The 24,926-nt window shown below is 58.0% G+C and overlaps 1 protein-coding gene across 3 annotated transcripts in view; it reads left to right on the top strand.

Moving 5' to 3' along the window:
* The window catches only part of COL5A1 (collagen type V alpha 1 chain), a 192,544-nt gene that overhangs the window by 115,572 nt on the left and 52,046 nt on the right, over positions 1-24,926 (top strand). For all 3 annotated transcript variants that reach the window (XM_074394534.1, XM_010352242.3, XM_039461528.2), the window contains 11 exons: positions 313-357; positions 854-907; positions 1,161-1,205; positions 2,240-2,293; positions 6,675-6,719; positions 8,688-8,741; positions 13,725-13,769; positions 16,296-16,349; positions 18,622-18,729; positions 19,621-19,674; positions 22,396-22,449. In XM_074394534.1, the coding sequence (XP_074250635.1) occupies positions 313-357; positions 854-907; positions 1,161-1,205; positions 2,240-2,293; positions 6,675-6,719; positions 8,688-8,741; positions 13,725-13,769; positions 16,296-16,349; positions 18,622-18,729; positions 19,621-19,674; positions 22,396-22,449 (612 nt within the window). The remainder of the gene's footprint in view (positions 1-312; positions 358-853; positions 908-1,160; positions 1,206-2,239; positions 2,294-6,674; positions 6,720-8,687; positions 8,742-13,724; positions 13,770-16,295; positions 16,350-18,621; positions 18,730-19,620; positions 19,675-22,395; positions 22,450-24,926) is intronic.

The raw sequence follows: 24,926 nt of genomic DNA, 5'->3' as shown, positions 1-24,926 counted from the left end.
TTCCCCAGGGCCAGGCCAGCCCCCTTCAGCCCTCCCAGCCCTGTGGCCTGGTTTTCTAGAACCTCAGGTTCACCCCGTGGGATGCTGGACCTGCAGCTCAGTTAACCCTCTGCTGGGGGCTGCTGGGGCTGATCCTTGGACCCGCTGGGGAAGGGATTTGGAGTCAGGTCTTTCTCCTTCCCCAGAGACTGTGCCGTCCTCTGATTCGCTATGGGACGGACGTCTGAGCTGAGTTGAGTGGGATTTTCCTTTTGAGCACTCTGAGTTCTTTCGCCTTCAGTTACATGTTTTTCTTCTTACGATCGCACGCAGGGTGTAACGGGCATGGATGGCCAGCCGGGCCCGAAAGGAAGCGTGGTGAGTCCTGGGGTCCCGTGGCCTGGCTTCAGGGGCTTCTCCCTAGCACACTCCTTGCTTGGCTAGGGGGGTCCATCGCTGTGCACTCCAGCTGGGAATGTGAGGGAGGCTGCAGACCCTCAGCTGTGGTGCCCACCCACCAGTGACGAGTGGCTCCAGGAGACTGGCGTGACGGGCTGACTTGGGAGTTTTCTGCCCAATAAAACATTTCTGGTCAGTTCCCCTCATGAGTTCCTTCCTGGACGATGTCTGGGTGTATTTGCATAAACATGTCCGAGCTCACTCCGTCAGAGTCAACCTCCACCACCTCCGAGGCGCCGAGTCCTGGTGCTGCTCTCTCTGGCGGCCTCTCTCTGGCCGCCTTTCCCGCCCTGCTGGTGTCAGCAGTGGGGAACAGTTTGAAAGGGTGGGAGGCCAGTGAGGGGCACACGACACCCAGGGGAGGGGGTATAGTTCCCAGAGCCCCCTTCAGTGCCTTTGCTCTTGTCTCCTATAGGGTCCCCAGGGAGAGCCTGGCCCTCCAGGACAGCAGGGTAATCCAGGCGCCCAGGTAAGTGAGCCTGAGAGAGGCAGCTCATGGGCATCTGGCCGTGGGAAGCACATGTCTCCAGCCCTGAGCCCTGGGAGGGAGCGGGGAGCTCTGCCCCCTCCAAGTTGCATCCCCTCCCCTTGTCTGGAAGGACACTAGGACCCGGGTTGTTGTCCGGACGAGGGGGACATCAATAAGATGGACAGATGGCAGGGAAGGGTTCTGAGTTAGTCAACTTCCTCACCTTCCCTTTCTGGCTCTTTCTCCCTCCTAGGGTCTTCCAGGCCCCCAGGGTGCTATTGGTCCTCCAGGAGAAAAGGTAGGTGGGCCTGGGCTGTGTTGGTGCATTCCCTGGCCCCGCCCCGGGGGACCCCCTGCCGTCCACCAGCTCCCCATGTGTATCTTGGTGCTCCCCAGAGACACCAAAGCTCAGAGCTCCGAGAACTGGGCCAAAGCATGAGGAGGATCTTGGATCCGTGTCTCCTTGAGTCATTCATTCATTCATTCATTCATTCTCTAGTGTTCAGAGGGGTTGCTGGATTTAGCAAGGAACAGAAATACAGGCCCTGCAGTTAAATTTGAACGATTGTGTGTCTGGAATTCAGATTTAACTGGGCATCCGGGCATCTTGTTTTGTTGTCCTTTCAGTTTGGTTTAGTTTAGTTTTGCTAAATTTGGCGAGCTGACTATCTCCGAAGCCCACTGTGTCCCAGGCTTAGACTGAGAGCTGGACGCCCTTGCCGTGCTGGGCCTGTGGCCTGACCAGGTGCAGGACAGTTCAGGTCACTCAGAGCGCCTTGGTGGGACCAGCAAAAGCACCTCCGAGGGGGTGGTTCTGAGTGCAGAGAAACCCCAGGGGCCCCGAGGAACACGGAGGGCTGAGCTGCTGCCGGGGCCTGGGACCTCCCAACCGCTGCTGTGTATGGGGTGCTGAGGCTGTGGGCCACCCTACCCGGCCCTGGGGTGTTTGCATGAACAGACCTGGGAGGACTTGGCAGTGGGAGCGCTAGAAGAAGGCAGGGCACCATGGGCTCAGAGGAGATGGGGCGATGCCCCGGGAGCACGTGCAGCAGGTGGATGTGGGAAGCAGGGGGCGCTGGCTCCACTGATTCTGCCCACAGCAAACCCCAGAGGTGCTGAGAACAGAGGGGTGGAGTCGCCTCCCCAGGGCCTACTGTGGCTGCACGCCTCCCAGCCCGGGGACCCGGGACCTCTGACCGCACTTCTCAGCAAGTGCTGTGTGCGCAAGAAGGTTGAAAAGTAACCCTGGGGGCCTACGGAGAGCTCGGGCGAGCCTAGGGAGGGGACAGACCCCAGGGGCATCTCCTCATGGGGGTCTTTGCTTTGTTCTAGGGTCCCTTGGGTAAACCAGGCCTCCCAGGAATGCCCGGTGCTGATGGACCCCCGGTGAGTAGCCCTGCCCACCTCACCACCTCCACCCCTGGGGATCGGGGCCGTGGGCTGTTTGGGGTCATTGGACGGCGTTGACTCACGCTGGCTCTGTTGATGAAGACGCATTTGGTCTCCAGCTTGGCTGCTCGGTCATTCTTGGGTTTTGGACACGCTTTGCATGCTGTGCTTTAATCCAAGAGCGGTGATTGCATGAGTAGGAATGTTAGCTGTTTATTAGGGTGTGCTGTTCCATCACCGGAACTCAGGCCTGCGTTCTGAACCCTGAGGAGGGCTGGGCCAGGCTCCGGGCCTTCGCTTGCGTTCCCGGGGTTGGAAGCGAAGAGGCAGGGTACGTGGTGTGTATTTTTAGTGTTCACGCACCGAGAAGGGAGGTGGTGAGCAAACCCGCCTGCCATGTGTGCGTGCACAGCTGTGGAGCCAAATTAGATCCTGCCTGGAAATAGCGAGTTGGTGACAAATCCAATCTGTGGCGAAGCTGTGTGGAGGGGGAGGTGTGAGGAGGGGAGCACACTCAGAATGTGTGCGTGCATGTGGGCACACGTGCGTGTACACGAGTGTGAATTTATGTGCACCCAACACCCTCCCCATAAGCGCCTGCTGTGTTTTGGGTTTTGATTGTTCGATTGATGCTGTACGAGAGCCTATTTCAGAAACAAGATTAGCGGAATTAATTATTGAAGACACAGCGGGCTTTATGGTTTTAATAACACTGTTAGAAACTAAACAGGGAAGTTAAATATGTGGATGATGGTGGGTGGCTGCTCACCGCACAGCATCCCTCGGGTGAGGCGGTGGGTCCAGTGACTCAGACATCACAAACCGCCTTCGTTGGTCAGAATGAGCAGAGAGGACCTTTCTTATCCCCGCGAGGGCAGCTGTGGGGCCCCGAGGTCACCTGGCCACGTGGCAGTGCGTGTACTGCGTGGTTCATCTTTCTCAGTGTGTTATTTGTGTCCCGTAATTTATATTTATTTTTCATCACCCTCTCTAATGATCAGAATAGCACATCTTGTTATAGAAAATTGGGGAAATAAATAAAATTACAGTAAAACGAAAGCCACCCCCGATCGCATCTCCTGATTTAGCCACTGACAGCAGGTGGACGTGTGTCCTCCCAGTTTCTCTGTCCCCATGCTGCCGGCTGTGGTGTTGGTGATTTGGGCCGCAGTCGGTGGGGAGGGCGGCTGGGCCCAGAGCCTGCAGGGAGGAAGGTGGCTGGGTGTGACCTGGACCGCACCCCGCTTTCCAGACACGATCTTGCTCTCAGCCCTCAGCTGACCTAACTTGTTCTCCCTGGAATTCACCTCCCCGTGTTGAAACCTCCATAGAATTGGGGTCCCTAAAGAGCCTGCAGTTTCTCTTTGTATTCTGTGGGGAAGGAAGGGCCTTTAAGATGTCAGATGTCCCTTCCCCAGCCCAAATTTAAACTTTAAAATGTGAGCGTCGGCGGACCCATTCATATGAAGGTGTTTCAAACAGAAGGAAAGCCGCGGGTAGGCCCGAAGACAAACACAGCCATCTCCTGCGAATCTGGAGGAAAGGAATGATTTTTTAAAATTCTCCTTTATAAAGGCAGCCCACTGAGGTTAAGCCTTACAGAGAGAGGTTACTTGTCTTCTTGTTTTGATTTTGGTTTCCAAGAAAGGAAGATTGCCTCGAAATCCATCAAGAAGTGTGAGATGCTTCAGCTCAGACTCAGTGCCCTGAAAAATGTTGTTGAATCATTCCTGGGAGCACACGCTGGGGAAATGGGGCAGTGAATTGCGGCTCAGTGGAATATTACAGAGCCAGTAAGAATTGAATTTAAACCAATACTCAGTGACATGAGAAAATGCTCACTATGTGATATTAGATTAAAGACAGATCTGCCGTGCCGCTGTGCATGCGTATACGCAGGGAGAATACAGGAGACTCTGTGATACACTTAGCCACAGCCACTCCGAGCCGGGACGTGATGAAGTGTTTTAATTCCTCTTCCCCTTGCCTAAGTGTCTACGATGAACATACATTCCTTTTTTAATCAGAAAATATCAAATGCAAATAATGTAAGCTTTATTATTTTCCCATTACAGAAACAATGCTCATTCTAGAATATTATGAAACGCACACACGTAGGAAGAAGGGGGAATGTGGTCCCGCCTGGCTTTGCAGGGAAATCAATCAGGGTTATCTTGTTATATTTCCTCTCTGCCTTTTCCTATTCAAACGTTTTTATTTTATTTATTTTTGAGACAGAGTCTTGCTCTGTCACCCAGGCTGGAGCTCAGTGGCTCGATCTTGGCTCACTGTATACCCCGCCTCCAGGGTTCAAGCGATTCTCCTGCCTCAGCCTCCCGAGTAGCTGGGACTACAGGCACACGCCACCACACCCAGCTAATTTTTGTATTTTTAGTAGAGACGGGTTATCACCACCTTGGCCAGTCTGGTCTCGAACTCCTGACCTTGTGATCCACCCGCCTCGGCCTCCCAATGTGCTGGGATTACAGGCGTGATGACTGCGCCCAGCCAAACATTTTTAATGAGGGAGCTCTGTGCTCGGCCCACCTGCTCACTCTCGTTCTATAACTGCAGCTGAAACTATACCTAAAGGACTTTGGCCTGGGTGTGAATGGAAGCCACCTGGGTGTCGGCGGCTAACTCTGCTTGGCGCTCCGTGGGTGGGCGCAGTCGGGAGCGCTTTGCTAACGCTCTGTGCGTCTCCGCGCCAGTGCTGTGTGCAGGTGTGCTGCCACCTCCAGCCTGCAGCTGAGGAAACCACCGTGTGGAGAAGCCTAGCGGCTTCCTCGAGCAGCCGGGGCTGGGGCTGGCCAGTCAAGAGCTGGGCTCTTGGTCCCCTGCAGATCCGCCCACCAGGTCCTTCACAGAAAGGTGTCTGTGGTTGACAGAAACTGTACCAAAGGCCCACGAAGAACCCCTCTGGCCACCCTGGAGCAGGACACCCTGTTGTTGGCTCTGTTCAGGTCTAGCCTGGCCACCGTGAGGTGCTGGCACCGTGAGCCTTGTTTAAGGAAGGCCCATGGTGGCCAAGCGTGGCCCCTCCAGGCTGGAGCAGCGGGTGGGGTCCTACAAGAGCCTGAACCTCCCCAAAGCCTCCCCCAAGGGGAAATTTGCACCCTCCTACAAACTTGCTGCTAGGATAGGCTGTCTGCAAAGGCATCACATCCAATTGGACAGCTAATAAAAATTGAAAAGTCACACACAAATAATTTAATTGAGGTGATGAGACTTGGGTCTTCTTAACACTACTGTGTCTAGAAAGAGTCTCAGATCAGCTTTAGGCCACTCAAGGTGGAAGAGCATCTCACAACCCTCTCCGGTTACACCTGAGGAAGCGGGGGCCCAGAGAGGGCAAGTGAGCTGCCCAAGCTCACACAGCAGGATGAGTGTATCCAGGAGTAGGACCAGACCCTGCCCTGCCAGCCTCCTCGCCACCCTGCTCGGCCTCTTTCCTGGAATCCTCATTGGCGGAACTGCGTTTCCACACAGTGAACATGGACGGATGATCTTTCTGCCTTCATCCTGGACGTCTGGCTCAGCAACCCTGAGCTCACAGCCATTACACCGAGTGACCCACCTGTGTTGGAAAGTCAGCGAAACCTACATTCCTAGGAATGCAATTAGCATAGGTCCAGGCAGGCAGGGGACACCGGTAGTTCGTAGGGCCTCGGCTGGGCAACTGTCACAGGGGGGATAGGTCCTCACCCTTGCTCAGCTTCCCTCCATCCCTGAGGCCAGGTCTCAAAGGAGGCACCTGTCTGAAGACTCAGGGATGTGCTGGGACCCCTCAGTCGAGTGACACGCCTTAGCCCTCCACCCCCCCAGCAAAATGGCTTTGCTTTGGGTTCCCCAACAATCAGAGATTCGGAGGTTTGCAGACAGCACAGCAATTGCCAGTCCAGGACGCAGGGATGCCTGGAGCCCAGTGTGCTGATTGTTCTTGCCAGCTGACCTGGGGAAGAGGCCCTTGTTGGCCCTGTCCCCACGCATGCATCGCTGGTCTGTGTAGCTGCACTGGGGGGCGGGGCTGGCTCTGGAGCCACGGTGCAGGCCACCTGTGGGCTGGGGGTTGCTGCACACTACCAGTCTTCCCACAGTGGCTCTGACCGTGGCCGGGGCCGGGCTTATTGTTGCCATTTTGCAGATGAAACAGCCGCGGTCCGGGGGCTAAGTGCCCAGCTCAAGGCCTGGCAGCTCGGGGAGGCCGGGCCGTGCTTGGCTGCCTGTCCAGCTGCCTCTGCCTTCTGGTGCTCTCAGTTTTCCTGGGGAGGGAGGGAAATGGACTTCCGTGATCACGGGTGCTGCACAGGGAGGGGAAGTGAGGGAGGCTGCTTTCTGGAGTGGCACTGACTAATTAAGGCTTCTTCTTTTGTGACAGGGACACCCTGGCAAAGAAGGCCCTCCAGGAGAGAAAGGAGGTCAGGTGGGTGCTCACCACGCCCTCCTACCCTTCAGCATCCAGGCGGGGTGGGTCCTGGCACCCTGGGCTCAGCCTCTGCTCAGGGCGGCCCAGCTTGGAAAAGAAAGAGCCGGAGACACTCAGCCCTTTTGCAGGTGTCTCTGGCAGGGGGCCCAGCCTGGGGGGACACAGGCCTTTTCCCTGAGAAGGGGAGCGGCACCCCTGTCTGAGTCGGTGCCTGTCACCCCACCCCATGACCAGGGCAGGTGCGGGCAGTGGGGCAGTGACACCGTATTCAGCCCTGGCCTTGACTCTGCACAAGCTGAGTGACCTCTGAGTTGTGGGGAGATGCTGTTATGAACGGGGACACCGCCAGGTCGTGCTGGTGCCAGGGTTGGGGTCTTTCCACGGAGGCCTGTGTCTGGTGCTGTGAGCGGCTCGTGGTTCCTCCTGCGGGGCCTGCTGGGCCTGCGACAGTCCCGTGCAGCACGTCCACCAGCAGCGCCTTCTCACCGCTGATTCACGACAAAGCTGCGGGGCCGCAGGTGTCTGTGGAAAGAACCCACGGGCGGGAGGAGAAGCCAGCGGGGCTGCTGTGGCGGCTCTGGTGTGCCCCAACCTTCGTGCACCCGAGACCACTTTTCTTGAGTGCTGAGGCTGCACACTGAGCTCACGGTCATCGGGAGCCCGGGGCTGGGGTTGGGGACAGAGGCCGCCTACACCAGGGTTCCAGAGGTCCCATGCCACAGGGTCTGGGACCAGGCCAGGCTGCCAGACTTACCTGCATCTCTTGAAGCAGGGCCTGTCCAGGCAAGATGGGGTCTGGGGTTTGGTCCCAGCCTCTCCTGCCGAGGGTGTGATAGGCCAGGCCTGACGCTCCGGGGCAGCGGAGCTGGTACCAGTCCTCACAGGGAGTTTCCACTTCCGGGCCCAGTCCTGCTGGGCAGTGGGGCATCTCCGGCTTGCTGCCTCTGAGACCCAGAGAGGCCTGAGATTCCCCGCTTCTGCCCTGGTCCCTCTCCTGAAAGTCACAGCAGCCACTGGGGTGACCCTCCCCTGGGCCCTCAGCTTCTGTTCCCATAGGAAGCCCAGTCAGTCCCCACTGCCTCCAGTGGCTGGTTTGCCAGCACCCCCTCCTGGGCACAGCCTCTTTCCATCAGAGGCGGAGGCAGCACCTCTGTGTCCCAATCAGCATGAGACAGGGCCACTGGCATTTGGAGCCCAGAGCACAGGCCCGCCGTTCCGAGAGCTGACTTTTCAGCTGGAACCAGAGGCATTCCCTTATTCCCTGGACTTCCTGAGTTCCTCTGTGTGCCAGGCATCCTGTTAGCGATGGGATGTGGCAGGGGGCGTGGCAGACCAGGCCCTGGCCTCAGAGCTGCAGCCTTGTGGAGGGGGCCCCCAAGCCTGTCCTGTCTGGGGCTGAGCTGCCGCCATGACGCCGTGTGGAATGGGGGCTGGGAGGGAGGGGTGGGAACCATTCACCACGCAGGTGTCTTGGGCTGGGGGCAGGCCGGAGAGATGCCCAGCCCCGTGAGCTCTGAATGAGCCGCCCCTGGCTGCTGGAGATGTCTCTTCCCTGCCTACCGGCCTTGCCCCTTGTCCCAGCCAGAAGCTCTCCTGATTTATGCCAAAGGGCTTAGGCTGGGGATGCATTTCTCTGGGGACAACTCCCCTTGCGGCGCTCCAAAGCTGGCCTTTCACCACCCACCATTCCCTCAGCCCATCCCTTGTTTCTCTGACTGCCGGGGCGGGACCAGCGTGTGTTTCACCTGTGCCCCATTCAGCGTGAGACACAGCCACACCTCCGCCTTCAGTGCAGGCCGTGGGCACCTGCGCGTGTCTCCCACGGAGCCTCTCTGGAGGCGCTGGGCTGGGATATTGGGGCTGCTCTAGCAGGAGGGGATATCCCAGGACTCTGGAGTTTCCTGATGTCCCCTCGGGCCCCCCACACTGGCATGGGGCTAACGGTCTTTTCCCCTTTGGTTTTAGGGTCCCCCTGGCCCCCAGGGTCCGATCGGCTACCCAGGTCCTCGAGGAGTCAAGGTGAGAGAGACTCATACCGCTCCAGGCCTTGCTGGAGGTCAGGGTTGGGACTGCAGGCCTTGGCGTGGCTGGTTTTAGGGAATTCTCTGTGGTTAAACGTCCCTGCAGCTCAAACTGGAGTAGCTCAGTCCTCCCAGTCACTTGCGTGGACACTAGGTCTCAGGACAGCAGGCCTGAGAGGGTAAGGGTGTGACCAGCCGGAGTCAGGAGGGCTGATGTGGATCAGGGGACGGTCTGCAGTCTGCAGTGACGAAGCCGGTGGCACGCTGGCGGCCATCTGTCGGGATGGGACACGTCCTTTTGCCTCTTGCCTCTTCTATTGTGGCCATTTGTCAGGCTTCCGCCACTCCCCTTGCAGACAGCGGATCTAGGCAGAGGCAAAGAGCGTGGCCTCGTTCCTGGGAAGCCCCCAGGCATTTCTTCCCAGCCATTTGCACATTCCGAGTGAGAAAGAGAGTCTGTCTCCACCGGTGGCAGCTGGGCGGGCCAGCGCCGTCTCAAGACGGAGTTTCGAGGGAGATGTCCATTTATTCACAATCAGTCGTGTTTCTGCCATGAAGGGCTCTGACAACCTCATTACATGAGGCGCACAGCCCCAGAGCAATATCCCAGACACAGGTCCCTGCTGTCACATCCCAGCTAACGGTGCTTGCTCAGAGCTGGGTAATGCAATCTCTAGCTGTGCTGCTCTCCGGACAGGGCACATTTTTGTGTAGAGAGTGGTACCCCAAGGTGCACGTGGACAAGCTCTCTGCTTCCTCTGAGAATGGGGATTTGGGGTATCATAAAGGCTCATGATGATTCTTTCCTTCGGGATGCTTTTAACTGGTTGTGAAGGAATTCGTGTGTTTGTACAGCAACTAGAGAAGCTTGAGGGATTTGTAGAAGCAGCTGATCAACTCCTCTGCCCTCACCTCCCCGGGTCCAAGTTCTGCCTGCTTTCCAAGTGCTGTTGCACCTCCGAAGTGTGTGGCCACCCTGGGGCATGGAGGCCGACTGGCAACTGTCCCCTGCCCCGAATCAGGCCCACTAGCTCTGGCCGGTCACCCCCTCACCTGCCCAAGGCATCGGTTTCCAGTGACATACCCCAAATCACACTGAAATCAAGGCTGCTGTCAGAAATCAAACCAGATTTCAAATCAAGTGCCCCATGCTTTTCCCCTGGAGGCCCAGACTTGCATTTCCCAGGAAGGAGGACATTCCGAGCTCACAGGTTACCAAAGAGAGACCTCCCGACGGCTGGTTTTTCCCTAAAGCCGGCTTCTACCAGCAAAATGCCTAGCGAATTTTATCAGGGTGATAATTGAGCAGAAATGCTGATTATGTGAGTTCTATAGCATGTTTATTTTACAAATTCCTGTCACATAGCAGAAGCCTCTGCCAGCTCCCATACATGGCTAATTGCATAACGCTGCTTCTGTGAGCTAAAAAGGTGTTTGCTTTAAAATGTTTATGGAGAATGCTCTTATCTTGTCTGTCTGATTAAAATTCATTCATGACATGAGCAATCCAGTTAGACTTGGAAGCAGAGGGTGGAAGGAAAGCTGAGGTTTAAAATAATTTTCATCAGGGAAAAAGTTTCTCATACTCCTGTGCATTTGGAAATGTGAGTGGTGCCGGCTCCTCACGAGTTCGGCCCGGGTGGCGGTGATGGCGACGGGGCGTGGGCTTTCGTGGGCCAAGCTGCCGCCATTGGAGGTGGATGGTCCTTGGTGAGAGGGGGCTCATTATTTTCCCCCAAGCCCTACCTTCTTCCCAGGAAATGGTTCTTAGTCCATTGGTGCTGCTATGACAAGAAGATTCTAAACTGGGTAGCCTGTAAACAACAGGAAATTATTTCTCACAGTCCTGGAGGCTGGGAGTCCAAGATCTCGGTACACGCAGATTCAGTGTCTAGGGAGGACTGCTTTCTGGTCCCCTGATGGCCCCCTCTCACTGTGTCCTCACGTGGCAGAAGAGGGGAGGTGAGACCCTGGGGCCTCTGGTGAGGGCACTAATCCTGCTCACAGGGGCCCCACCCTGTGACCCAGTCAGTCACCTCCCCAAGGCCCCGCCTCCGAGTTCCATTGCCCTGGGTATTAGGGTTCACCATGTAAGTTTTGGGGGACACAGACATTCAGGCACAGCAGGCTCCCTTTGTGTTCCTTTGAGTTCACTGACCTTTGGCCTGTGTCTGGACCTTCCTCTGTCTTGCATTCCGAAGGGGCACCTGTTTAAGCGTGACTGGCAGATTGAGAGTCAAAGTCAGCTCTCATTTGGCCCCCAGCAGCTAGAGAGTTGCCAGGATGCCCCAAATATGAGTTTATATCCAGGCCTTGGGCAAAAGCCTGCCCCTCTCTGGGCTGTGTGCATATCTGGCCCAGCTGTGCTACAACTCCTGTGTGCTCCTTCCCCGGGACTGCTGGCTGGTGTGTCTCGGAGGCTCCAGTCCAGTCCTTCCCAGCGGGGCCACTTCTTCCCTGCCTGGGGAGTGCCCTCTAATGGGAGGGACTGCACACCCCACCATGCACACAGCACCCAAGTCAGCAGCTCCATAGCTGAGAAACCCTGGGAAGCTCTGGTTCTGTCTAGCTGGTCCCATTCCTCTGACGGGCATCCTAAAAGGGTAGAACTGTAGGACCAGGAGGGGTCTCAGGAGCCTGTGGTCCTACCTGTCTGTTCTCAGCTGGCATGGCCAGGGTGGGAGCAGCAGCGTCCCCCCGCCTGCCCAGAGAGAGAGGGGAGCAGGTGCCGATGCCCCCTGGACGCTGTACCAGGGAGTTTAGTGCTCCTGGAAAATAACACCAGGCACACAAACCTGGTCCCCCGGGACTCAGCAGGGAGGGGCGGCTGGACATCGCCTTGCGTTTCGGGTCAGACGCTGCTGGACAGGCGCAGCCCTGATTGTGCTCTCAGCCACACCTGCGGGTTTCCTGAGCGCTTCAGAGGAAATCAGGGGAATCTGAAGCCGCTATTCTGTTTTGCAAGTGTAGTGAGAACTCAAAACTGCCCTAAAAAAAGAAAGTAGCTCATCTCCTAAAAAGCCCTTCTCTGTGGCGTTCTGGGGCTATTGTCTCTGAGGCGAGGCCTCGCCGTGGTGAGACGGCGGGTGACTTTCTGGGGCCCCCAGTCCTGTGTCAGCCAGCATGGCCCTCCCTGTTCTCTTTTCCTCTGGGGGATTCCAGGCAGGATTGCTGCAGAAGAAGGCGTCTGCTGGGAAAAAAACACCACTCGCCTCTCGGCAGCTGGCCCGCCTGAGTCACTTCCCACCTTCCCGGGCGGCTTCGGCCCACAGGTGCTGCCAGGCACGTGCTGTGCTCGAGTGGGGCGGGGGGCAGCGGCCTGCAGCGGGCTGTCCTGAGCCTCCTGGCAGCTTGGCTGGCCGCTCCCACTCGGCCCGGAACGCGCACGGCGTGTTTGGCGCTTCCGCTCCGTCTTGAGGTCCGTGTCCCATCTCAGGCTCGGGCAGAGACTAGCGTGGGGGAGGCTTGTTTGGAGTTGGCCTCCCTGCGCGGGCTGGTGCCATTTCTGACCTGTGCCCTGTCCCCCCGAGGCACTCGATGCTGGCCCACGTTAGTGTGCCGAGTGCCAGGCCAGGCGAACCAGAGCTGCTCCGAGCCCACCCTGCCCTCCTGGCTTCCTCAGCCCTGTGCTGGGTGTGGAGGGAGGTGGCCCAGGCCTGTCCGCTAGTGGTGGCGGTCAGGTGTGGAGCCGACGTGACATGGGCAGTGGTGCGGACAGGCACAGCGGCCGAGCTCTTGATTGACCCCATGCTCCAAGTCCAGTGATCTGGTTCGGGGCACCCATGCCGCTGCTCTGTCTGTGTGGCTGGAAGTAGAAGGTGGCACTGGAGTGGAAGGTGCTTCTGCAGAGACTTGGCTGCTCCTCGGGAGGGCCAGGACACATGGCCCACGTGCCAGCTCTGTGGAAAGGAGCACCTCTGTGTCTCCATCCCTTCCCAGAGCCCCTTCCTTTCCGGGACCTGGAGACAGGCCAGAACTGCCAAGTCTGTGGGAAGTTCCGGCCACCAGAGGGCAGCGGCAGCCCCTGCGTCCTCCAGCGCCCCGTGGCCCTGGCTTCAGCCTCAGCCTGGAATCCCTGGGGGAAGTGTGGCTTCTCTCTTTCACGTCCCGTGGGCAGTGGCCCGAGGTAGTGTCTCTAGCTAAAAGTCAGCCTGCTGAGAGGGCTGAAGTTGAAGACATTCACAGCAAGTGTGTGGCTGCCAAAGTGCGCCCCCGGATTTCCCTCCACCGGCCCACAGTGAGAATGTCAGCAGGGAGCTGGGGTGGCGTGTCCTGAACTGATGAGAACCACAATAAGCATTATCATCCTTAATCATTATCATCCTTAATCATTATCGTCCTTAAGCATTATCGTCCTTAATATCACAGTGTCGTCTATTAATGACAACACGGAATCAAAATAGATAGCTTATTGAAAGCTCCTGTGTGCTGGGTGCTCTTCTGAAGGCTTAGCAGGCATTTCCCTCCCAGCAGTGGTAACGGGGTGAGGGTGGCCATCCTCTCCTCTTCCCAAATGAGGAAACTGAGGCACGCAGGAGTCTGGGGCATTGTCAGAGGCCACAGAGTGGGAACTGGGATCTCATCAAGTCTGCCTGACTCAGACCCCACTTCCTGCCCTCCCCAAACCTCGGAAAGGCGGGGGCGTTTCTAGAAGATGATTTTATAATGGGAATCGGGGTGGGTGTGTTGGCTGTGGGGTGTGGGTCCTTGGAAGGGTGGATCCAGAACTTGGGCTGGAAGGCCAGGGACCGGTGTGGGTCTTTACATAAAGAACAGGACTCAGTGGAGTCAGGCCAGGACTCCCGAGGCAACAGGGGGACACGCGGGAGGGAGTGTTTCCAGGCAGGGGCGCCGGCCTCATCCATCAGCTGCGGGGAGCCCAGCCCGTCTCTGCCCGTGGGGCTTAGACCTGTGCCTGGGAGATTGCTGGAGGGGCTGAGATTTGTGACCACTCAATCTTTTTCTTCTCCCACCCACATAGGGGGCTGATGGCATCCGTGGTCTGAAGGGCACGAAGGGCGAGAAGGTGAGTCTATCCCTGCCGCCGTGGGGCCCCCTGCCTCGTCTGGAGCCGGATTCCAGCCAGCGGCCCCTCCCACGATGCTTCCACCATGAAGCCAGCTGAGGTGGATGTCACCTCTGAGTACTGGGGGGAACGGATGGCAGTCTGGAAAGTGTCTTGTTTGCAGATGGAAAAAAAATACCTTGAGGAGGATTGGCCCTCGGGTCCCCTGGGGCACATTCCTGGCGGGGCTGAGTGGGTCTGGGGTTTGTGCCTCTGCACAGGGAGAAGGCCCTGGCCCCAGAGGTGACCCACGGCTCCCCACGTGCCTGCAGGGGCAGCGGACCTCTGCCTGCTCCCCACTCCCAGGTGGGCAGCCTTGCATGTTCGCTGACACGAGGGTCCATTCAGTTGTTGGATGTCCCTCCCTGGGCAGCCCCACAGCTGCAGAAACTCGCTCCATGCCGCAGAGCCAGGCAAGGAGGGCGAGGCCGTGCCATTGGCCATGGTGAGCGGGTGCAGGTCAGGCCTAAGCAGGTCACTGTGGCTAAGACAAGGCTAAACTACACCCCCATGCGTGTCTTGCCAGTCCGAACGTTGGGTGCAGCCTGCGGCAGCGAGCACCTGAGCCACATGGAACTGCCTGGGCAGCCACATGTCTCTTCTCACTTTGGTAGAAGGAAGCTCAGAGCCAAACCCAAGGCCCAGTCGTGACACAGATTTAGGCCTCGGGCGGTCTCACGACTGGGTGGGGTGCTGCCCTGTCCCCGTGGCCTCCCGCTCTGCTGCGGGTCCTCCCTGCCATGCTCTGTAGCCATGGGGCGCTGTTCTCTGTGAGGCACGCTGGACCGCTTTGCTGGGCAGACCCTGGCTCTCCCCGGCCGCAGGGGCCTGTGGGGCTGGAGTGTGGTCACTGGCGTCGGCTGCTGGGATGATCGCGTGCCGAGACTCCTTATTTGCCAACTGTCAGAGATGTCACTTGGATTCTTTCCTGTGAAATCTGCCAGCCTGAGAGCCATTCCCGAGGGGGCACATCGCGTGGCCACAGCTGAATCCGAAATGGCGCGGCAGCAGGAACGGCCTTGTTCCGTGGCATTTCCGTGACTGCCCCTGGTTTCTGTTCTCAGTGGCTGCCCTTGTGGGAGGCCCAGCCAAGAGGCCTGAGCCTGTGTGCTGGCCCCCCTCCTTCCCGAGTGCACCCGCTCAGCAGAACCCGAAGTCCACGTCCGGGAAAGCTCCCGAGCACCTTGGCCTCTCCAAGAGCACTGCTCTCTGCATGGAGCCCGCTGGGGCTTTGGAACACGTCTGTTCCCTTAAGGAACACAGGGTCCCCAGCCCAGAGCTGTGCCCTGTGGGTCCCCGGGGAGGCTACCTCGCCTGAGGACTTTTCGTTCTTTCAAAGGTGGCTTCGCAGAGTCCAGCTGTGCCACTGCGTCCTCTCACATTTGTCCCTAGCCAGAGACAGGGCTACTTGAGATGATATTGATGGGATTGTGCTGGGGACACCTTCTCGCCAGGAGGGCAACCACGCTGTTCCCGAGGGCCACGCAGGCAGCCGAGACGGTCTGGGGACAGGGGGGCAGTGTCGGGGGGCCATCTTTGTAGACGTCTGCATTATCTGTGGCTGCTGCCAAGCTTCCAGCACGATGTGAACAGTGTGGACAAAGGCCTGGGGCCCTGGGGACGCTGGGAGCTGGCGCTGGCTGGAGAGGGCTGGATTCTCGCCGCACAGAAGGCTGCCTTCCTTGTGTGTGCTCCCGGCCGGGCCTCGAATGTTTACGACCTGGCCGAGTCCCCAGATCCTGTCCTTTCACTCTTTCTGCATCAAGACATAGCCCATGAATAATGAGAGGAAAAGCCCAGCCAAGGGCCCTCTCTCTGAGGCCGCCCGTGCCCTGTGCGGAAGGACTCGGGGCTTTCGCCCCGTGCTTTCCTGGATGCGGAAGGCCCAGACCGGGGACTCGAACGGACAGCAGGGCGCTGACCTTCGGCAGCCTCACTTCTGTCCCAGATTCGCCAGTAGCCCTGGGGTGTGTGGGCTGCCGACTTCCCCCGCCACCCCCGGCGACACTCCTACCCTTCAGAAAGCACGGCCTGTGGTTGCAATACTGGCAAGAGCAGGGGTTAGGGATTCTTTGCAGGGGTCTTTCATCCAGCGCCACCTCCTCGGTTGTCAGCCCCTTTCCCCATCACTGGCTTTGGTGCTGATGGGATGCCGCAGAGTGGGCTGAGAAACGATGCCTGCAGCTCGGGGCCTGGGCTGGCTGAGGCCTCGCCGTGCAGAACATTCAGACTCAAACCGGGCCCACCTGAGAAGCAGGGACGAGGCTCTCTCCAGCTTCAGAACGTTTGAAGCTTCAGCCGGGAATGCAGAGCTCACGGGAATGCCGTTCTCGAGGGGCGGGCCCTGAGCCCACCCTGTCCGGAGCGTGAGCTACTCCCCAAGGGTGGGGGACCTGGTGCTGAGCGTAGTTGTTGGAGCAGGGAAGGGAACAGCAGGGAGAAGGGTCTTCTTGTCTAGACTAAGGCCTTCTCTTGTCCTATATTCAGGGTGAAGACGGCTTTCCTGGGTTTAAAGGAGATATGGGCATCAAGGGTGATCGGGTGAGCATCTCGGGTTTGGGAGTTGGGCGGGGGAAAGGCCGGGTGGGCTTGGCTGGGTGGGAGAGGTGGGGATGTCTGCAGCTACAGGGCAGCTTCTCAGAATGGAGGGAAACTCTCGGCAGAGGTTCCTGGTGCGAAGGGGACAGTGGCCTGGAGCCCAGCGCCTGACTCTCTCCGGCTCCTCTTCACCTCCTCCTCAGCTTGCCCCTTGGGGACTGGGGATGGCCTGTGGTCGCCAGCTCCTCTGCCCAGTGTCCCACACAAGGGGTCAGTGGGGGCTGGGTTTGCTTCTGGCTGCTCCTGTGGACTGCAGAGTTATTTACCTGACTGCAGAGCGATGAGCCGTGCCTGGGAAGAGAAAGGAAAGCGGCCGCAGACAAGACCCAGCCTCCCCAGGGAGCGCGCCCTCGGACAGGACCCAGCCTCCCCGGGAGCACGGCCGCTGCCCAGGCCATAGGGCCGGTGCTCGCAGGGCAGCATGCAACGTGGGTCTAGGATCCCTGCGAGCCTGGGGAGCATTGCTGGTCCAGAAACAGTTCTTCGGGGGCCCTGGAACCCCCACGCAGTCCTGTGGTCTGTGATTTTAGCTCAGAAGAAGCCACAGCACCCTGGCTTGTCTTTCAATGAATGATGCAGCTCAGTCCAGAAGAAGCTAGTGGGTGCTGGGAGCGGCTGGGGCTTGTCAGCAACCACAGAAAGCCAGGGGCTGCAATTCCCATAATGAAAGAGAAAGTGACGCCAGGGGCACGAAGCAAGGGTAGGGAGCCCGTAGAGCGGCCGGAGCAGGCCGAGAGCCTCTTGGAGGTTTCCCCAGTAACCTCTCAGTGAGCGGAAGCCCAGGCAGAAGGAACCTAGACGCCTCGGCCCTCCGGTGCGCACAGCCGCGGTGACAGCTGTGCACGCACGGGGACAGACATCTGTTGGCTGCAGCAGGGCTGTCACCCAGCTGCCGCGATCGTCCCCTGCCATGCAGGCTCGCAGGTGGCTTTCCAGAACAGGAAAGCCACACACACTTGGCACTTCGTCCCAACCCGGCAGGCAAAAGGCAGAGGCAATCTGCACCTCTGTGGGAAGGCAGGAGGAGGAAGGAGGGCATTTGTTTCACAAGGTTGTCCCAGTTAAGTCGCTGCTAAACACCCCATTCTAGAACTTCCTTCCCGGTGGAAGGTTCCCAAGTCCCCACAGCCCAGCAGCCTCTCAGTTTGATGGTGAAAGTCCCTTTCTCCTTTTTTCTGATGCCTCTGTGTGCGCACGTGGCCTGCACGTTACGAGGGTGCGGCTTCAGAAGAGATGACACGCGTTCCGGTGCCAGGGCTCTGGGATTCGAGCTCCTGTTGCAGTGGGATGAGCGTGGGATGCAGGGCTGGGAGCCGTCCGGAGCCCAGGGAATAGGACCGTGGATGCGGGCTCAGAGAGTGCAGCCCGGCGCTCTGCCCCTTCTCAGGGCTCTGTACGTGTGCGCAGGATTATCTTGTTGAACGAGAGGAATGCCTCTTAGGGACAGAGAATCCCTACGTGATGACAGATCAGAGCTTCAGAATTAGGACGTTAGCTTTGCTCTGTCTGTGCAATGCACATTTGTGTTTGGGCTTGCACTGCTTTACTGCTGCTCCTGGAGACAAATGATCAGGGGAGGACCTGTCCCCTGCTGGACCAAGGGTGGCAGGAAGGGTATCAGAGACTCTGCCATGGCGCTGTCATTGCCTGGGCAGGCTCCAGAGCCCTCTTCCCTGTCTGAGCCCCGGGCTCCGAGTCTGTAACTTGGGGAAGTTGGCCAAGGCGGAATTTAAGCCCGTCTGTTTCTAGGACGCCTTCCACGGCCCTCCCGTGTACCCATGATGCCCAGGTGACCCAGATCCCGGGCTGGTGTCCATTTCCCACCTCCCGGGGTCTCTGAAGCAGCAGCGCTCCCAGTCACTCTGCTCTATTTGGAGAAGTAGCAGTTGAGAGCTACTATTGTTAAGCAAAGTTATTTTAGCCAAGAGGCACTCAATTTAGAGAAGGTAATTGGGAAGTAGGAGTGTGCAGCCCTGAGAAAATAAATGGCAGGCAGCCTCGGTGCAGAGAGAGCAGCTTCGGGAGCGGGAGGCTGGCTTCGAGGTGCGCTCACTCTGTTGGCCGCTCCAGGAGCAGCTCGCCGGCCTGAGTGAGACCGAGCTGGACGAGCAGCTCTGACCACAGCGTGCCTCCAGCCTGTCCCCTCGCTCTTAGAATGGTGGAGGGAATCCTGTATGTGGGGGGCTCTTCTTACTTCCTCTTTTCTGGCTTGCAGGGGGAGATCGGGCCACCTGGTCCCAGGGGAGAAGATGGCCCTGAAGGACCGAAGGGTCGTGGAGGCCCCAATGGTGATCCCGGTCCCCTGGGGCCCCCTGGGGAGAAGGTTTGTGATGTGGGACGTTCAGCCTCTTTCCCGGGGGGATCTGCCAGGCCCTTCCCCGTGGCCTTGGACTCTCGTTGGCTGTGGCCGCCCTAGGCGTGGGGTGGAGGCGATTCCTGAGCGGGCTTCTGTCTCCACCCGGGGCTCTTGCTGCTGCTCCTGGGAAGCTGTTTGCTGAATGAGGACCCTTTCCTAGCCCTTCCCAGCCCTCCACCACCGCCTCGGAGGGCTCCTTCCTTCCTCTCAGAGGCCACAAAGCCTGCATCTGAGCCCCAGGACTCCAGGACCCCTGCCTTGTCACATTCCCGCCTCCTCACCTGGGTAATAAAGGCGTCCCCACCCTGGCCTGAAACTGTGGCAGCCGGGGAGGAAGGAAGGCCGGGCTCCTCAGAGCAGGCCCTGGCACGCAGCCATCCACAGGCCTTCGGTTTCCCTCTGTGGGAGGCTCCCAGGCCAGCCACACACCCTGGCTCCACCCTGCTGCCACCCTGGGCCCCACAGGAATGGTGCAGGCAATGGCCCAGACTTTCTGCCCCATCCTGCTGTGTGGCTGGGACTCGCACAGAAGGGCTCAGAGGCGCTCCTAGGTAAAGAACGCGGTGACCTGGGGCACTGACCTCTTAACTGCGTTTGCTCCCCAGTGGCACAACCTCTCCTCCGGGGCCTTCGCGTCTCCCTCGGTAGGGGACCATTGGCTGCCCACTGGACTCCATGGGTGCGGGCCGTCCTTCCCACTCAGGCGGGCAGGGCCTCTGTGTGATGACGTGTGCCCCAGCCTCTGGGTACCACACCCTCCTGCAGGCCTCTGACAGGACTCATGGCCTTTCTCTCTGCTCCAGGAAAACAGATGGAGCAATACCGTTCTCGCTGCTAATGCCACCCTTTCTCCCCCAGGGAAAACTCGGCGTCCCAGGGTTACCAGGGTACCCAGGAAGACAAGGACCGAAGGTAATTCTGACCGTGAGGTGTCCCGGCACAGGGGGAGGGACGTCTTGCCGGCCCTCCCCCGCCCCGTACAGGTTCACCCATTCCCGGTCCCCGCCTTGGGGGCGTGTGTGACACCATCACTCTCAGACTCCACGGTGTTCACCGCCTTCTGCATTAATTTGCCGAGTTGAAAGGAGGCTCTTGGATGATGGGATGAGTCTTCTGCCACAGGTGGCACAGACACCTGGGGTCCTTCCGGGGTCCTCCTGGAGTCCCCTTGGGTCTTCGGCACCTGTTGCTTGGCTCGTGGCCCTTGTGGCCCAGTTTGTCGGTACCCAGAACCCGAGGGACAGTCACCGCTTAGCTCCGCCTCACTGGCGATTTGAAGGCTCTTTGCTCATAATGGAGTATAAAGGAGGAGGAAACCTTTCTTACGTGAAATCATGTTCAGGTTTAAGTGAAACAGCTCCTTCAGGCTTTGGAAGTCATTGAAAATGTTATTTTTTTTCAAATCTCACATTTTATTATTCATGGTTCTTCCTTAAAGAATAACCAGCTGGCTGCACTGGAGACATAATTAGCAGGCGAAGCGGGCCGTCTTTCTCAGATCTGCCTCTGCCCGAGGCGCCTCCTTTAGCCCCAGCACCTCTCCGGTCTCACTTGCAGTCTTGTTAACCGGAGGACGGGCATGGTGGGCTGGGGCTCCTCCAGGTATTTCCATTCTCATCAAGGGAATGCTCTATCCATTCTTCCTGTGGAGTGCGAAGACCCCTGCTCCGTGTGTGTAGACGCACACCCCATATGCAGGAGAGGAAGCTTGCCGTGGAACAGGAATTTCATTTAGGGTCTAATGGTGGCTCATCGAACGTGGGTGTGACGTAGCTGCTGACGGCAGCGTCGTAACCCAATGTGTTAGAGGGGCTGATGGGCACCTTCCTCTCCTTTAATACACATTCCTCTGGGAATGGAGAGAAGGGGAGACGTTTGGGAGAGATGGGTGTTCAAAATGAAGTTGAGGCAGCTTTTTGAGAAGGGATGGCACGTGTGTCCAGGTCAGAGACGAGAAGTAGCCATCAGCACAGTGACCTGGTTTCTGAACTGAACTCTGTCACCTGCACTGAGGTTTCCTGGGTCCCGCCCCCTGCCTAGATTGGCAGGTGGGTGTGTGAGTGGCTTGGCTGAGCTCAGTCCCCTGTGAGAAATACAAGGTCTGGACATGTGTGAGTTCTTCATGGATACAAGTATGCCTTCGGCACAGGATTTTAAACCAGAGACCTGCCAAAGACAGTGGCCAGCACCCACACGCTGCCAGCTGAGCAGCCCCAGGGCGGTGCTGCTCCTGCACAGAGTGGGCGTTTGGCTGTTCACCAGGTCACAGTCCCTAAATCCATCTCTGGTCTGTGTGCACCTCGCAGACTCCTAGAATTAAAGAGCTGGTAGGTGCTACAGTCCGTGCATAAATTTGCATTCATTCCCAACTCTGCAAGCTGCTGTGCTTTATTTAGAGGGATTGTGGGACAGCAAGAAACATGCACAAGGCACAGAAAACACAATGTCATAGCGCGATGTTCATGTCTCACCTCGGTTCAGCTCAGCAGTGTGCCTCCCTTTCTCCCAAACACCAGCCACCATCCTATGGCCACGGGCGCGGGGGAGGGAGCATGGCGAAAACTCTAATTCAGCTCTCCAGCTGAAGCCTGTGAAGTGCTTAGGAAGTATTTATGGAGTAGAGAGGATGGGTGGAGGGATAGGTGAGTGGGGGAGTAGTGGGGTGTGGATAGGTAGATGGGTGAATGAGTAGGTAGATGGATAGATAGGTGGGTGGGTTGGGCAGAGAGGTGAATGAATGGGTGGGTGGGCAGGCAAGTAGACAGGTGGATGAATGGGGGGTGGGTGTGTAGGTAGGCAGGCAAATGGATGAATAGTTAACGGGTGGGTGGGTAGGTAGGCAGGTAGGTGGATAGATCGGTGGGCCAGTGGGTGGATAGGAGGGTGGATGGATGGGCGGGCAGGTGGGTAGACAGTTGGGTGAATGGAGGGGTGGGTGGGTAAGTAGATAGGCAAGTGGATGAATGGGTGGATGGATAGGTAGACAGGCAGATGGATAGACAGATAGGTGGGCCAGTGGGTAGACAGGTGGATGGATGGGCAGGTGGGTGGGTGGACAGGTACATGGATGAAAGGGTGGATAGGTGAGCAGGTAGGTAGATGGGTAGATGGGTGGGCAGATGGGTAGACAGGTGGGTGGGTGGGCAGGCGGATGGATGAATGGGTGAGTGGGTGGGTGGGTAGACGGGTAGATGGATGGGTGGGTGGTTGGATGGGTGGACAGGTAGATGGATGAATGGGCGGATGGGTAGACAGGCGGATGGATGGGCGGGTGGGTGGGTAGGTGGATGGATGGGTGAGTGGGTCGGTGGGTGGGCAGGTAGATGGATGAATGGGTGGGTAGGTGGACAGGTAGGTAGATGGCTGGCGGGTGGGTGGGTGGACAGGTACATGGATGAAAGGGTGGATAGGTGGGCAGGTAGGTAGATGGGTAGATGGGTGGGCAGATGGGTAGATGGGTGGGTGGGAGGACAGGCAGCTGGATGAGTGAGTGGATACTTGGGCACGTAGGTAGGCAGGTAGGTGGCTGGGTGGGCAGGTGGAGTCTGGGGCAGAGGCTGTCCCCCAGGCTGCCCGTGCAGCATGCCTCCTTCCTGTCCCAGCTCTTATCTCTCCTTTTCAACTCTCTTTCAGGGCTCTATTGGATTCTCTGGATTTCCTGGCGCCAATGGAGAGAAGGGCGGCAGGGTAAGGACAGCCCGGCCCCTGGGCAGGCCGCTTCTCCGGCTGCCTCGGTGTGTAGTGGGTTCATTTTCTAATCAGTGGCCCGTTTATTTCTCACCCCTTTTGCTGCTGAAACTGCTCTCCTGAACAGCTGGCCTTAAGTCTCGACCTTTAGTGCCCAGCACTGGTGACACTCTGCAGACTTTGGGCTGGGCAGGTTTGTGACAGGAAGGGCCAGAGGCAGGAGGGACGTGTGTTGAGAAAATGGAGCTTTCTAATGAGCACCACAGTCCAGAGGCTCTAGGTCTTTTGCGAAAATCATATTGTTCTCTTCTACCCGAGTGGACTTTTCCTCCAAGCTAATTTTTAAAGAAAAGGAAAAAGGAGATTTCTTTTTCCTTTTAAAAATGTCCTGCGACCTACCATAGTCCAAATTTAAAGTCATTTAAATTAACATTACATCGAACGGGGTTAGCAAGCTGTCGCTGCCATCGACACCCGCCAGGCTGCAGCGTGGCTCCCGTCCTCTCTGTTCTCACCCTCCACACGTGTGGGCTGGGGGAGCTGTGTTCTCCCCACACCTTCTGGAGCCCCTGCTGGCCCAGGCCTCCCTGCAGGAGCTGCCCTGGTTGCTTATTAGTGATGTCACAGCACCTCAGTGTTGCCGTTGGGGACAATAGGAGTGAGGTGGTCCTCAGGCCTTGGGCTCTGAGCTAGCCTTGTGCACGGGTGTATTGGGGGCCAGAGAGGCCGGTCTGTGGGGCGCATGCAGGACAGTGTCTGCAGAGCAGGTCCAGGGAACTCACTTCTCGAAAGATGGTGGAGCCACACCTTCCTCAGCCCCAGCCGCAACCCTGCAGCCCCACCAGCTCATCCCCCTGTGCCCCATCCTGCTCTCCCAGGCCAGACGGAGCTGCAGGGTCGCAGCCCCCTCTTGGGCCCATCCCTTCTGGCCAACACGGTATGAGCAAGCAGATGTAGTCTGCCAGATTCACCAAACAGGAAAAGGAAGACTGTTCTAAGTAAGAGAACACAGACCCGAGGAGACGATTCTCTCCATCTCTGTCCCTCTCTCTCTCGGTCCTTCTCTCCATCCATCCATCCATCCCCTGCATCCACATATCCATCATCCATCCCCCCACCCACTCATCCATCCATCATCCATCCACCACCCACTCGTCCATCCATCATCCACCCACCCACCCACCCACACATCCATCCATCCATCTACCCATCTACCCATCCATCCATCCATCCACCCATCATCCATCCCCCCACCCACTCATCCATCCATCCACCCACCCACCCACCCATCCATCCACCCACACATCCATCCATCCATCCACCCATCCATTCACCCATCCATCCATCCATCCATCCATCCATCCATCTTCTGTTATCTGTCCATCTCTGTCTATATCCATCCAACCCATCCACCCCTCCATCTGTCTCTATCTAGCTGTCATTCTTCCTCTGGAAAAGGCCTGGCTAGTGCCTTGGGGATATGCTGTCTTCTGAAATACTCTTAGATACTACTCTGAGAAGCATGGGGAATATGGGGTACCCCAGTGGGCCGCTGCAATGCTGGGGGACCTTTCACACTGCACTACAGTGAGAATGTCCAGGAGAGGATGTGACCTTCTGCAGCTGGTCATGGGATGTGACCACAAGCCCTTTCCATGGAGGTCTGTGTGGGACGAGGGACCTTGTGGAGTGCCTGGAGCCCTTGGTCACTCCCAGGCTCCTGACTAGGGCTCTGCCCCTCATGTGTCTCGGCCTCCCCATCCCTGAGCCGAGGAGCTTGAACGGATGCTCCAGATGCCCTTTGGTCTTCATCAGCCACTGTCCAGGGCATCAGCACTGTGGGTCTCCAGTCACAACGCAAAGCCTGACTCAAGCCAAGACCTGCCAGACACCACGTGCCCCGGTCACACATGGGAGCCACTGGTGTCTAGCCCTGCCTGGGGACACTTCACTCACTGCTGCACCTGGCTTATGGCACAACCCACAACACAGACCTCAGGCCGAAAGGGTGAGGCTGTTTGCTTCCCCTTGAGCCGTGATGGTTCGTGCGTGTGAGATGGAGCCCTGCCCTCCTTCATCTCTGCCATCACGGTCCTTTGGAGCTTCCCATTCAGGATGCTGAGCACAGCCTTTGCCTGCGTGAGCCTTCAGTGGCATCATCACTGCAGAATGGCGCCTGCAGCACTGCCTGGTTTTCTGCATAGGGTTGCTGCTTTGTGCCTCATTCATGGATGACGGAGGGTGTGGGTGGCATCTGGTCTACTAGGTTGGGCTTCCCAGTTGTCCACAGGAAGCTGGGGTCCAGGCTGTCCTTGCAAAGGGACCCATCCTCTTTTGCTGACTGCAGGAGCCTCACTCAGGTTACCCAGAAGCCTCTGGGTGCTAGCTTGGCTTTTGCGCCTTGGTGAATGGATCCTGCTCCCGGGTTTTGCCCTTGGCTACCTGTCTTTTGCCTTGGGCTTTGTGCTTGGTAGTCT

This window comes from Saimiri boliviensis, chromosome 2, assembly GCF_048565385.1.
Source record: "Saimiri boliviensis isolate mSaiBol1 chromosome 2, mSaiBol1.pri, whole genome shotgun sequence".
Classification (NCBI taxonomy): domain Eukaryota; kingdom Metazoa; phylum Chordata; class Mammalia; order Primates; family Cebidae; genus Saimiri; species Saimiri boliviensis.
Note: the sequence above shows the minus strand (reverse complement) of the source record. Positions and strands in the feature narration are given on the sequence as shown.